At 41.3% G+C, this 15556-nt stretch overlaps 1 protein-coding gene across 1 annotated transcript; it reads left to right on the forward strand.

Moving 5' to 3' along the window:
• Positions 1 to 1946: 1946 nt before the first annotated feature.
• Positions 1947 to 15155, forward strand: kiaa0232 (KIAA0232 ortholog). The gene is given in 9 exon segments (XM_072459147.1): positions 1947 to 2230; positions 3645 to 4206; positions 4308 to 4448; positions 5876 to 5945; positions 6634 to 6718; positions 6808 to 10114; positions 10195 to 10276; positions 10279 to 10303; positions 12133 to 15155. Coding segments are annotated over 8 exon segments (4059 nt in total). The 5' UTR covers positions 1947 to 2230; positions 3645 to 3969; the 3' UTR covers positions 12245 to 15155.
• Positions 15156 to 15556: the final 401 nt, after the last annotated feature.

Here is a 15556-nt window from a genome sequence, read left to right on the forward strand (position 1 = left end):
CGTGTATGAACCAAACCTACGCGATTTAAATCCTATGTAGTGGTTTTTTACAGTATAATATGACTCAACTCAATGTAAAGTATTGTAAATATTCAGAATAAAATACTCCGATTGGATCATGTAACACAATACATAACACATTTAATTTTAATCAATAAATAGTATTTTTTAACTAAAGTATTATTTAATATTACTACTACTACTACTACTTACAAGCCACAGTTAATTTAATGCAAAAACATGAAGTCAATCATGCTAAAGGAAGCTGCATTTTTAATAACCAAGCTAAAACATTTAGTGCATTGTCTCTAGAAGCCAGTAATAATTCGGAATGTTATTCAAAACATGTTGGTGCAAATAATGGGGCCTGTATTTTAGACATGTTTAATCCTTTCACCACAATGTAAGATCATGTATTTACTTGAAAAATAATTAGCCTGGGACAAAAGTGGGAACAGCTGTTCAATAGGCCTGGGCTTATCTTCCTACCCCAGGTCACAACCCCTGAGGTCGAAGGTCAGATGAAGCGTGCAGCTCTGCAGTGCCAAGAAAAAAAGAACAAGAAAAAATGCACTCCCAAAAAGACTCAATGTGCCCCTCCCACAAAATAAACCCGTCAACAGTAACTGGGATTTGTCAAACTGGGAAAAGGTCACTGGTTCTTACTTACTGTACTGCGTTGTGGCCTATGAATAGCACAGGTTGAGTCTAATATTGGAAACAGCTCAGCGCTCCATATAGCACCTAATGTAAGTACAGTTTGATAGCCTACATTTAGTACATTTAGCCAAAGCCATCCAGAGATAACGTTTGAAATTAGATTTGCCCAAGAAACAAAAAATACAGAAAAATACAGTTGTTTTGTTGTCTACAAGCCCAGTGCTAGTATGCGCCTAAACTCCAATTACAAAATGCCTATTCCCATTATTTGGCATTAGCACAATGATTTAATTGATCTACATTGTTAAAGGTGCACTATGTAACTTTTCTGGTGAAGGGTCCGTTATACCTTGTCTCCAAGATGGTGATATTTTATTTTGCCTGGAATATTCAACAGTATGACAACTGTTTTTATTGCTAAAAAATATTCCCCTAAAATATGTATTCTTTGTGAGTGGGGTCACTTCTCCACAGATCTGACCTACCTGGCCTGGTGGCACCACCTGCTTGTCTTCAAATTAAGATAAGATAAGATAAGATAAGATAAGATAAGATAAGATAGCCTTTAATGTCCACACATGGGGAAATTTTGGTGTTACAACGCAGGTAGATACAGGGGGAAAGGACAGATAACTTAGGAAGTTGGTAGTTTAATTCCATGCCATAGAACATTCTAGACAAACAATAAGACCAAACAGGTGGTCAACACCAGCCACTGAAAAGTTGCAAAAATGCACCTTTAAATGAGACAGATTTTAGCCAATGCCAGGATGTAGAAGCTGCGACCGTCTCTCTTTGATTGTCCTGTAGAGCCACTTAGCCCTCTCTCACTCGTTTCACTTATTTAGAGAATGGGACACTTTTTTGTTGATGCCACTTGAATAGTGTCTAGAGAACATGATCAAATAAAAATATTGGCCTTTTGAGTTTCAATGGTATGAGCTACTGCTATTTCCAATCTCTTATAATATGATAGCATTTATTATCTATAAACTAAAATTAATTATGTCCGTCCCAACACACTGCATGACTGGTCCTAAATTTGAGATGGTCACCCTCTGCTATAGACCAATATAGTCTATCTGCGTAGTAATTACTGATTCATAGCCATACCTAATAAATGTATGACTAAAATAATCATTTGGAGTAGGCCTATTGTCTGGAGCTCTGTATAAAATTGTGAGAACTAGACACGTTCTGATGTAATCAGCGGCGGAAGGATCCTCCCAGTTTTGCGCGGAGGAGGTTTGTCTTGTTGCCTGGATACGAACGCGGAGGGTGACACATTGGTGGAGTTCTTCTTGAGTGAAACTGGCTTTCGTGCGCAGCCATTTTGGATCCACGTAAACCAGCGCTTGCGATGAATGACCTTCGTCCTGTTTGAACCAGGATGTCGCCAGTTGCATCGAAGCCATAACGAAGCCGTAGACGTGAAAACAGCGCCATTTCTGTCGGCGTCCATGATACGCTATGCTACCGCAGCGGATTCCAGAGCTGGAGCTCGGATCGGCAGCGGGAGGAAAATAACCGCTCCCCTTTCGCCGCTCTGCTTTACTTCAGCCCGCCGAAGGTACGTCCAGCAAGGCATTAATGACGCTTGAAATGTCGTTATGGTGGGTTTGTTGTCGTTTGAGCTGTGGTTGGTGTTACCGTTTGACTGTGTGACGATATGGCGCACACTTTTGAAGGCAAAACGTCTGACAGTGTAACTACGACCGTCCGCCGAAGCCGCTCCTCCTCCCGTGGCCATAACAGCCGCGGTTGTGAATGCTGAACCTGGCCACGACCACTTCGCTTCATTATAGAAATGTGGATGCATCGGAAACAAACATTGGCACGGTTCTGCATGGAGGTTCTGGCCCTGCCTAACGTCTTGTTGGCCACTGACTAAGTTAAATGAAGACCCGTCGGAAGCTGTAATAATACCATTGCGTTACTTAGTCAATCATCGGAATCAAACTAAACGTTTGTAAGATGACTAAGCTTTTTCCCAGAAATGCCCTTGTATATGTTTCAATGTCCTCTATTTACACACAAAACCCAAGCTTGTCCGAGGACAGAATCCAAGCTTCTCATAGCTAGCCACTTCTCGGGCTAGCTTAGCCTCGAAGCTAACGCTAAAGGTCGGCTATAGGCTAAACCTTGTTATTCGGCTGAAGTATGGGGCAAGAACCCCAAATAAATGAGTATAAGGGCGGCTCATGTGCCGTGTGTCACACTGGAGCACACTCAGAGTCGGGACTTGGCACAAGTCAGTTTAGCCCTGTTTAGTAATGCCCGAATCTAATGCCGCTGAGCAGTTTGTTGAATTCAGCCAATATGTTGTACAAAATACATATGAGCATTTAACTTTAGTCAATAGAAATTTACATAATAATTAAAAACTGAATTTGAATTGGCTTTAAATAGCCCCGAGTGGGGAGCTGGCATGCGCACTCCGAGAAACAGCTGGTTTGGGCCAACACAGATATGTGCATGTATTACACCGGCATGTTACAAATGTCCTTTTGGTTATCATTACATATTTAGTGAATGTCATTTTTGTTTGTCCTGTTCGCGACACTTAACGGGTTACACATGATTCTAATGTTGTGTTGCGGACCAGCCAATCAGGTGTTCGCAGGGCAGGCTCCATTTGCTTATCACGTTCGAACTTAAATTCCCTGATGCCATTTGCCATGTTGACAGCGTGAGATTGACTCGTGGAGTCTGTGAACACGCTAAACGCTGATGGTTGATTGCTTTACTTTGGGCACAGATTCAGCCTGGCTAAACCATGCTGCTTGTGCTTGTGTCATTGTATTGGAATGCATACAAGAAAACGGTGAAACTTATAGAATGCACGTCCATGTGTGCATGTTATGAATTATGTTGTGGCATAATGTCTTTTTGGCCATTTCAAATATAATATAAATATCTCCTCCATTTTAAACTGTAAGTTTTCAAATGTATACACACAGACTAACAACATTGTTTTCATTTAGGTTGTGCTGGAGAAGTAAAATGGCCTCCTGTGACTGAGACCAAACACTTTGTGTTCTCTTCAGCAGCTGAACCGTCTCAGCAGCTTAAGCCATGCCTGCCGACTAAAGATCTCCATTTTGCTCAAAGCAATAAATAAATAAATAAAAAAACAAAAACAAAAAACAAACAAAAATCCCCTATGCCTCCTTATATAGAGCCCCTTCATTGCACCTCACTGGAGTGACTGCCCTGCCTCTGCCCCCCATTCTCTTCCCTCCTGCTCCACCAAAACCATAATTGAAAATGAAGCAACTGTACCTGAGAATGGCCAACACTTGAGGTCCCATGCGTCCCATGAGCACCGATTCGGCCGGCCCTGCTCCTCCTGAACACACCTCCTGCCCTTTCCCCCTTGTGAGCCCCCTGCCTGCCTCAGAGATGTCCCTGCTCCAGTCGCTGGGCCCAGTGCAAAGCTGGCTTGGCCAGGAGCTGGAGAAGTGTGGGATTGACGCCATGATCTACACCCGCTATGTCCTCAGCCTCCTCCTGCATGATAGTTATGACTATGACCTGCAGGACCAGGTTTGTTTGTTCAATAAATATGTATTATCTGTCAGTTCTGCAGTGAGAGTAAATGTGCTCTTCAGTTAATAATGCATCCTCTATTGAAATGCTATCAACAGGAGAATGACATCTTCTTGGGCTGGGAGAAGGGAGCTGGGAAGAAGTGGGGTAAGAGCAAGAAGAAAGGTGTGACTGACTTGAGTCTGGAGGAAATGAAGAAACAAGCTGCTGTCCAATGCCTCCGCTCTGCTTCTGATGAAGTAAGTCTGACACAATGCTAACATGTAGTCCGTTTGAATCCCGCGTTTGTCATTATTCTAACATTTTAGATGATTCATCTGCTCAATTATGTTTGGAAAACACTATCATTCTTTGCAACTGTTTAGGACAGTGCTACTACTTTTCTGGTGCGCCCCTTTAGAGGATAGATAAATTGTCGATACCACCACACAGCCATGAGATATTGGTATAACTGAAAGAAAAAAAAAGTTTACGAGTGGTGCACCGATATGTATATTATAGTGTATATATATATTTTTGGCTGATACTGACGTAATTGATGGACTGTATAAAGGGGCAACGTTTCTAAACCGTAAAATTCATAGTCACATGCAATTATCATCAGATCATATCCCATTGCTATCTTGCTCGTATGTATGTGTATATGTACTGTATATGTATGTGTGTGTGTCTGAAAAGTTGGCATTACCCTTCTGAAGGCCCACTCTGGTTAATTGCAGGTGTAGCCTGATTGGATGATGTGTCCCGTGACAGCACTGTAGAAAGTTACTAGGTAGTGGCAGCACAGATAATGGATCAACACTCCTGGTTTTGATCAAACGAAGTTGATAGAATTTATGAATATTTTCTTCTGTTTATAGTTTAAGATACCCTCACTGTGTGTGGGAGTCAGATCATTGTATGTTGATGCAAAGATATGGTGTAAGGAGTTTCTTGATGATTTTCATATGTGTGAGGAGGTGAGGGGTGACACTGGGCTTTGGAATGACAGCAGGTGGAACGAACCTAGCGGGTGGGGGAAGGGCTGAAGAGTGCTGTCTCAAGAGACTAGACTTGGGTCTATTTTTTAACCAGCACACACTACACGGGATTGCACCAGTGAGGCTCTGCTGTCAGCTGACCAGCGTTAGTACAATGATGCAAGAAAAAAACCAGGCTGGGAGATACATTTGTGTTTGTACCGAGTTGGAATGGTAAGAACTTGATGTGTGGATGTTGGGTTTTCAAATTCCGTCTTTGGCTGAACCTGCTTGTCCTTTTTTATGTCAACATTTATTTACAACGTTTAGTACATGACTCAAGTACATGACAAACAATATTTTCTAGAATTTAAAAAATATATATTTTGACAGACTATGCTCACTTTGCTCTGTCATTGGAGCGTGTGCTATGAGTTTTACAGTCAGCTAGCTTGACTTATGTCAACCTCATTCCTTTCATTCCATTTGGTTTAATTAGGGGTCAAGTTCTCTCAACTGTGTTCACATTTGTATTACGCTCTAAAACATTCAAATCACTTCATGAATGGGCTCACTAATTTGTTTTAGTTTACACTTGTTTATTATTTGTTGCAGAGTTCCTGATAAAAAAAAGTTCTGAGTATATTTAGATCCTTTGAAGATGTTCAAGGAAAGGCTCCTGACTGGTATTGGTTTTCTTTTTTCAGAACTCTGGAATTGAAAGCTTGGTTGAGGAGCTATGTTCCAAACTAAAGGACATCCAGAACAAACAGAAAGGTTGGGCTCTTTTTATTATTTTATGTGTATATACATAATTTTGCCCATAATGGTGCAGGTTTGTTTTTTGTAGAGATCTACCCTTGTGTGTGTGTGTGTGTGTGTGTATGTATTATATTATATTATATTATATTATATTTAATATATTATATTGTTTTATATATTTTTAATACATTTTCCAACTCTAGGATCCATGGGTTTCACGATGAGAAATTAGTACCGAACTTGCCATAACAAAATATGTCTCCTGAACCACAATCTACCCACTTACATATATAATGAGGCTTGTCATATTAGTCGTATTGAAAGTGTTCTGAAAGTATCTTTCAGTATTAATGGGCTTCATGCACAAATGTTTTCTTGGTATCTTCTTTAAAGTAGACGTAGCAAACATTTTAACACGAGATTCAAAACTGGATATGCTCGGACATGTGAGGAGGAGGATGGACAAGGAAATCGGCAATGAATAAAAAAAGCATTCAAAAACATTCTAACCCTTTAAATAAGTGAGTTCTTTAATAGTTTTTATCCTATTTTCCCCCACCCAGAATGCACTGGGGTGTAGGGGTCCTGAGAACTGATACTGGGATAATAACTGCGATACTGCTCAATAACGGGTTATTCGTGCACATGTAAACTTACTTTATGACCAAATGCATGAATAACATTGGACATTGTTGTTTTGCAGAAGCAAAGCAGATTCAAAAGAAATCTGATGGCACTCAATCACCAGAGCGTGCTGACTCGCCCTCCTCAAAGGACCAGGTGGAAATGTAAGCTTTGCTTTATTTTTGTCTACAATTTAAGTTTTTATTATTGCTGAACTTCGCTGCTTAACTGCCCGTATATTTCATGTTTGCAGGTATTATGAAGCCTTTCCTCCTTTGTCCGAGAAACCAGTCTGTCTCCAAGAGATCATGACAGTATGGAATAAGACAAAGGCCTGTGCATATTCAAGTTCATCATCAGCAGCACCGCAAACCAGCACAGACACTTCCTCCCCCAAAGATTGTAACAGTGATGGTGAGGCAGCAAAAGAACAAAATTTGGAGGCAAGTGGTCCCATGAACACAGCTGAGAAAAGTCAACTACGACGAACCAAAAAGGAGAAGGAGAATCGATACCAGAGTGGAACAGCAGCAGAAGAACGCTCAAAGAGGCAGATCAGACACAGATCTGAGGGCAAGTACAGGCCCAGATCATGGTCGTCTGGCTCCAGTGAGGCAGGCTCCAGTTCCAGCGGCAACCAGGGAGAGTCCAAAACATCCAGGAGCAAAGCAGTCAGGGTTCGGCACAAGGAGACCATCAAGAATAGGAGAACCCGCAACAGTGGGCAAGCCAAGATGCAGGTGAAGGACGAGAGAAGAAACACGGGGAGCAGCAGCAGTGCTAACGGGGGCGCTGCTAAACAAACGCAGCTTTACAAAAGGGGGAAAAGGCCGCTGAAGGAGATCCGCAAAGATTCAAGCTGGGCGGAAGCAAAGGAATTTGGACTGGAGGGCCGAAAGGAATACATGGAGGAGCCTCTGTGGTACACTGAGCCCATCACAGATTATTTTATACCTTTCAGCAGCAGACAAAGCAAGTTAGAAACAAAGTATCGAGGCAAGGTAGACTCTCCAGAAGGGTTTGCCATGTTGGCTGATATGGAGGGGCTCCCCAAAAGATTGCAGGGTATCTGTATTGCTGATGAGAGCTACCAGACAGCATATTTAGCTGCTGGCTCATTTGTGGATGGGCATTTCGTTGAAGGGCCTGGCGAAGCAGAAGATGTAACCGCTGAATTCACTGGGACCTCAAGCTGCCCTCAGCCAGAGGATAGTACACATTTAGATGACAAGCATCTGCCAGAATTCACTCACTTCTATGAAGTTGATAATTATCAATCCATATTGGATACTAGTGCCTCAGACTCAATACAAGAGAGTCGAATCTTAAGTATGATTCGACAAAAAAGTAAAGAGCAAGGAGACGTGGAGGCAGAATGTTTAGTGTTAGATGGCCTTGAGCAGCAAGGGGAAAGTGCAATAAGGGCAGACTCTCAAGATGCTTCAGGTTCTGTTGGGTTCTTAATGCAGGATATAGAAAACCTGGCTCAAGTCTGGGGATGTTATTCACCATCAACTTCAGATGATATTGATGGAGAGAGCTATATTGAAGACTCTCCCATTCGACTGTCTCCCCTTCTTGACAGTGTTTCTTTTACTATGAGCAAGTTCTCTGCTAACCCAGAAGAGCCATGTGTCCCTGAAGCCACCAGTGAAGTTTCCGGTTCAAACACATCCTGCTTCTCACTGTTTGAGTTGCAGTATGACAGCCCCACACTTTCCTTTCCCCACGATGCACTCACAGCTGGTCACGAAAACACCGATTCGAGTAGCTGTCTCGATCCACATTCTACCAAACAGTCTCGCTTGCTAATATGGACCAAAAATAGTGCCTTTGACGAAACGGAACACTGTTCGAACCTTTCAACTCGAACTTGTAGTCCATGGTCGCATTCAGAGGAGACTCGCTCTGACAATGAGCAGGGCAACACTCTGGCTGAAGACGCTGCTCAGATTGGAAACGAGGAAATTGATTGTATAATGCCACCTATTTCTGGTACATATCTAGAGGACGAAATCTTGGATTTTTTACAAGAACACTCTAGCCAAAAATGTGAGGAGGTAAAGGTCAGTACTGCACCCAGTCATACCAAAAAATCTAAATTAGAATCTGTATGTGGCATAGCTTTGGAAGAAGATGACGGTAAGCAGTACAGTGGTGGCATGTTTTCAGACACAAACCAACAGAGTGACGACTACGGCTCAGGGATTATCAAGGACATTTGGACTGCAATAGGAGATGGAGACTCTGTAAAGTCGAGGCAAAAAACAGAAAAAGCAAGCGAGGGACTGTTTTCAGAGGAGTCCAGTGCTTTTTGTTGCAGTTGTGTGGAGGTACAAGCTAAAGGAACTCCGCTTCAGGGAGCTCAGAAAAAAGCTGTACAGCGTTCAGAGTATCACTTGTGGGAGGGGAACAAAGATGAGCAAGACTTGGCCAAAAACAAACTCTCCAAAATCAATGACTCTGGGGATTATATGACGCCGTCCAAACCCTGGGACGTCCACACTGACAGAGATAACTCATCTTTCATCTTGGGAGGCGTTTATGGAGAGTTGAAGACGCTAAGCTCTGATAAGAGCTGGGCTGTGGTACCGCCAACTTCAGGCCAGCCCAGTCTGCTCCAGTGTGCTGCTGCGGCTGCTTCAGGCTCAGACATGCTTACCATCACTGGCACCGATGTCTTCATGAACACAAGCAGCTGCTTTGCCCCGGGACACCGGCCCCTGTGGAGGCCTTTAGTGTCTTTTGGGCACAGTGACCAGGCCATTCGAGGAGGAGGTGATGCCATAAATAAGGGATTTTCTTTCATCTTCCATGAAGATTTGCTTGGAACATGCGGCGGGCTGTACGCCGAGGAGCAGGGTTTGGGATACCCTTTTGCACCCTTCAACCTAAATAATCCCTTCTCCCAAGTCCTCCATGTAGAGTGTTCTTTTGAGCCAGAGGACATCGCTTCATTCAGTCCAGGCTTTAAGCCCAAGTCTATTCTCTGCTCCGACTCTGAGAATGAAGCCATCCAACCGCGCATTTATGGGATCAATCGAACACAGTACAGGGCCATCCGCATTTCCCCCCGTACTCATTTCCGCCCCATCTCGGCCTCTGAGCTGTCTCCCGGAGAAGTGAGTGATTCAGAAGCTGAAACGGACAAAGAGGAGATGAGCTTTCCCGTCCTGGCTCCGGTGGATGTCTTTGATGATCCACAAGCTGATCTCAAACCTCTGGAGGAAGATGCTGAATGTGAGGGCCCTTATTATGGCAAGTCAGAACTGGAATCTGGTAAATTCTTACCAAGATTAAAAAAGTCTGGCATGGAGAAAAGTGCCCAGACCTCTTTGGATTCTCAGGAGGGCTCCAGCACCCTCTTGCCCATTGCTGAGCAGGACATCTGCTCAGACTTCTCCACTGCTGCTGCGACTGGAAGTGGACACGTAGACGCCTCAGTTTCGCCGATGGATAAAGAGGAATCTTCAGGAGAAAAGCAGTCCAGCCTGTGTGCTCCAGCCAGTCACATCCCAAAATATGGGATCGCTTATGACTTTGTTGGAGGTATGCCAGAGGTGGGTACTCCTTGTTGTGACTGCGTTAATGGGATGTATGTTCTCTAATTTCAATAACCACATTCCTTAATTCTTTTCAGTTCCCCTTGTTAAATATAGGGGGGCAAGGAGGAACTGGCAGTCACCAGGAAGAGCGATGGTGGCAGAACAAACTCTGTTCCCCAATTTTCCCTGGATCTCAGTGTACAGGTAAACTAATGCCTCACACACATCGCTCTGAAACAATGAAAGGGAAGTACCCCTGTGCATTAGGTGTGTTCCCACTGTAGGGACCTTTTTCAGTTCCTGGCCTTTTTGTTTTTAGTTCCAGTCCCCATTTGATGCAGGTACTTTCTAGTCGGACCAGGAACCTTTTATGTTAAACAAGTACATTAACTTTTATCTCTTAACTCTATTAGAAATATATGTTTTTCATTTTCTGACTTGGACAAACCATTTGGATGCAAAAGATAAATAAATTGAACACAAAAATACAATTAGTGCGTAGCAATTTAAATATTCTGAATAACTGAACAATTGTGTTTAGTTGTTAATTAAATGTTTTGATTGAGCCTTTTGTGTATCACTTGCATCATGTTTTATGCAGGTTTAGAGTTCAAAAGGAGTTGGGTGTAGAAAAAATACTTTTGTACTTTAATATTTAAATCCAAATTTAAGATTGTGACATTGTGCTTTTCCTTATACACCCGTAGCACTAAAATGTAGTATGTTAAAGAAGTCATATAGGTCTGTGTATAATTGGTTCCATTTTTTTCATTTAAAAGAAAAAAAAAAAATCATTGTTTTTGCTTTTGTTCATGAAACAAAAAATAAATAAATCAAATTTTTCATTACAAAAAATATTTTGGATTAAAATATACTAAACTTGAAAGATGTGGTGCATGGTTTCATTCATGTAGTTAGTTCAATTCATTTTCCGCAACACAGAAGTTGGTTTTGGGCTGTACCAACAGGGGCCCAAGCTCGGGCAGAATGTCGATGAAGGCGGTGAGGAGATTGGTCCAGTTTTTCAAATAGACATTTTTTTCTAAGCTGACCACATGGTCTCCATGGCCCAGTCTCTCAGGTCCAGACAGGTCACGTCCGGGAGGTGGAGGTGTCCAGCAAAGAGATGAGTGCGTAGCGGAGCACAGCTCGTTTTCATCTCCAGGAAATGAAACATTTGTTCGTGGGCTTTTTCCCAGTCTGTCTAAACCAAGATTACATTGAGTCCAGAACCAGGAGGTGCAGAGCACAGCACATCTTTGTTTATGGATCACAAGTCAAGTTATAAGCAGAGATCGAGTAAAGTGTCCACATTTAGAAAGCAAATTCTCCTAGGGCCTCGAAGCACACACCTCCAGGCCATGACCCAGTGTTCTCGTGGAGGGATTTTGGCATGGCGGGCCTCCATGCTCAAAAGATACTGCCAGGTATTTAGATGCGGCGCACGCGAAAAGCACCACGGCGCTCACGCGGTACCCAAAAGATATGGAAAGCCAATATGATCACACTGCGAGGAGCGGTGTAGGCGCACGCCGTAATGTCAGACGGCGCACGGCATTAAAAGTGCTGCTTTATTTTGTAAAAGCGTAGGAAAATACGCCGCGAAACGCTGCCCCTAAGTGGCGGAGTGTGATCATATTGGCTTTCCATATCAAGCCCTGTGGGCGTCGCGAGTGCAACATTTTAAAGTTGTTTTTGCGTGCGCCGCCTATTGATGACCCACTGCAGTCCTGGTGCCAGGCCTCTGAGGCAATGGTTGTCACCTGGTGCAGGGGGAGCATGTGCGCTGTAACAGGTCATTTCACTCCAGCTCGGGTCACGCTGTTGGTACAGCCGAATGAATGAATCTGTGCTCCAAATCTTCTTTCAAATTTAGTATTTTTGATTCTAAGTTTCAATATAAAAAAATAATCGGATTTCTTTTATTTTTTGTTTCATGAACAAAAACACAAAATGGAAAATTGCCTTTCTTTTTTATTGAACCAATTCTACATGGACCCAAAAAGTAACCTTTTCTGTTCTTGTGTCCTTAGGAAGCAGCAACATTTGAAATCTCACCCACTGCTGGAGATGCCTGTTGTTACTGAGTGGGGCATTTTGAGACTGGATTTCTACCAGCAAAGGTGTAGGGTCATCTCTGAATGAATATCCTCATATTCTGAGACACTCTGTCAAAACCCTTGCAAGACCTTGCTGGGCTTTCTTTGACTAACGTAATCCTTGTGTAATCAACAATCAGATCAAAAAGTGAGTGAAAATAGGAATACAAAAATGTGTTATGTGTTTGAGTGAAACATTGTGTGGGACATCCATTTTCTAAAATAGTTATTTTCTCAACACTGGTCCTCATTCAGACATCACAGTTGGTTGTTAGGGGCAATCCTCTGTTCTGTCCTTGTCAGTTAAGTTCCCACCATTTTTACTTTTGAACTAGGATTTTTGCTAGTTGGTTGTCTGAATGGTTGTGCATGTATGTCCGTCATGTATGTCCGTCCAGTTGCACTCTTCTCATGTGGGGGAAAAACACAATGCATTCTCCACCTCGTGCTCAGAAAGAAAAGAGCAGGTTGAAGTTCTTGAGATTTTCCAATTTTAAGTTCAATGGTTTGATTGCCTTTTTGAATGTGAGGTTGGGAATGAGTGCAGCATTCTCTCAAACTATCCCCAAATCCCCTAGTGTGATAAGTGATCATCAATGAGTCTGATTTTTGAATGGTGATAGTCTTTAATAAGCTAGTAGCATAGTATGGTTTGTAAGACTAAATGATAATGAAAATTTAACAAAAAAAATACAAAAACAAAAGAGAAAATACTACGTTGGCAGAATACTAACCTATTTAAAATGCAATGCTGTAAAATTAGAAAATTCTGTTTTGGGACTAAGAATTCGCTGTCAAATAAGCCATTTGTGCAGATTTGTTTTGCAATGCTAAATGAAAGTTTCAGTAATTTTACTTCCCATCATTTCTATGGTACAGACTATTGGTGCTATGTTTAAATACATCTTTGGAGTCAATTGTTGCAAAATCGAGTAGATGGCGTAGTAAAAGTTTTTTTTGTTGTCCATCCACTAGCTTAAGATGGTTTGGGTCTTATTTTAGGAGCTGACAACTCTTAATAATAAAGTTTTTGGTGCAAAAAATTGATGTCCTGGCATCAACAAAATTAAAACTTTAATTCAAAACAGATCTTTCATTCAAATTGAGTGCCATCCAAGGAACTACTTACTGGTCATTTCACCATGCAATGTGAAATACTCAGTACACATCTGAAGTGGTTGTGCTATGCACATGCTCACTACATAATGGTTGGTGTGGAAAAGGCCATTTTGAGTATTTATAAAATCCACAAAGTGCTGTATTTTAGAACTCTGTGAACAAAGGGGAAAAAACCATAGAAAAACATGTCTGTGTTGCAGCTTGTTCTATTTAATAACCCAAGTTTTAAAACTGAATTAATGGCCCCTTTTACAGAATTCAGCATTGACTGATATTTTAGTTTTTATGGCAAAATGTACAAATAGTGGAGGCAGTCCAAACCAAAAATCTGAAGTTTCCTTTGCTTCTCATATGGGGTGTGTTTTTTTTTTTTTTTTTTTTAAACTTTTGGTTTACATTATTGTGTTGAACTATAGCATAATTTTGTGTGTTTCTGCGTTCAAATTGTTCAGACTATGGTTCAGAGTTGTACAGTTGGTAAATATGTGTACAGACACATTAAAACTTGTGCAGATTGCACCCCTTTTAATTTGCTATTTAATGGCCCTCACAGCTTTGGGGACTGAATGCTTTGTCAAGATTTGTGCATAGTTCTGCAAATGAATGCATTTCCTCTTGCTTCCATCTAAAATAGTAAAACAATTGTGTTCCAAATGAAAGGGAGCACAGTTATGAAAAAGCTGACGCTGCATTGTTACAACATAGATAAAAGCACAGGTAAAAATCCCTTTTCCTCATTGAGAAGTCATCTGACATTATTCCAATGCACTGTCACGGGTGCTTTTTGTTGGCTCAAGTTTGTGAGAGACTTGGAAAAACTGTCCAATGTACAATAAAAAAAAAAGATACATTTTTGGTGTGGTTTTGAATTATTTTCCATTCACAGGACTGTTTGAAAACCACAAATACTAGTGACTCATATTGTTGGCTTTGTGAATTCTCAAACTGAGATGACGTGTGGCTGCAAGATGGAGCATTTGGTTTGAGTCCAGAGCAGACCACGTCAGAACAATGATCTGTTCTTACTGCATCAAGCTCTCAGGAACTTTCTACATGCATAGTTCTAGTTTTACATTCATATTAATTCCTGTGACGGTGCATTGGTTTATTCCCACCCATTATTTAAAAAAAAATCTGTTTTTGGGGAGAAGTTGATGACGGCAAGAATTTTCTGTCATTTACACCTGTAGTTCTGAGGAGGGGGGAAAAAGGTGGAGCAGTGTAGGTTGCATATTAAAGTGCGAGGGGGAATTTGACCCCAAGTCCTATGCAACACCTTGGCGCGTGAAGAAAAAAAAAAGGAAAAATATTATAAACTCATCTGGGTCAGCGAGCATGTTCTTTTGAATGAGGGGCTTTGGTGGAAAAGAATCGCCATCTGTGGAATGTCTCAAGCATGCAAATGTCACACTCCATTTTGCTTTGGATGAATATTTTGATGAGAAGAAATATTTTGATGAGAAGAAATATGATCAACATTTCAAATGATTGTGTGTGCGTGTGTGTGTGTGGTTCAGTCAGTGAAATTGTGCACTTGGACTAGAGTGGCAAGAAATTCATCACCTTGCAACGTTTTAATTCTTCCACTAAACGCCTGTATACACGGAACGCAAGGTTTGAATGACGCTCAGAGGTGGTACATCCAACACAGACAAAAAGAAACAAGTTTGTCTTTACTTTTTCCATTTTAGATGAGATTCCTTCTATCTCCCATCTCTGTTCCTTGAAACATCTGTTCCTAAAATCAGTGTTGTTCTAATTTCATGTACACCACGAGTAAATTATTTTTGTTCCATTGTGGATTTCTTTAACATCTAATAAAGATATAAACACAATTCTTGTCGAATCTTGTTTGCCTTTTCTGATGAATAACGTGCTAAAGTACTGACTGGTTTTGTTTGTTCCGTGTGCTGACACTAGATGGCAGGAGTGGAGTGTACACGATAGAACTTCCAATTGAAGTACCATAATTTCAGAAAAGTATTGATAAAGAAGTAAAATATATAAAAAAATCACAGCAATAATCAAGCAATAAGTAATAATTGGATACAAGTTAATTTCCACATTTGATAAGATATTCCTTTATTGTCCACACATGGGGAAATTCAATTGTTGCAACGCAGGTAGATACAGAGGAAACGGACAGATAACATAGGAAGTTGAAATAATAGAAGAACTCTTATAAACAAAACTCTTATAAATAAAAACTCCTATAGACAAAACCTCTCATTTCCTAATA

This window comes from Eucyclogobius newberryi, unplaced genomic scaffold (genome assembly GCF_026437365.1).
Source record: "Eucyclogobius newberryi isolate DKJ021-1_F unplaced genomic scaffold, fEucNew1.0.hap1 SCAF_22, whole genome shotgun sequence".
Classification (NCBI taxonomy): Eukaryota; Metazoa; Chordata; class Actinopteri; order Gobiiformes; family Gobiidae; genus Eucyclogobius; species Eucyclogobius newberryi.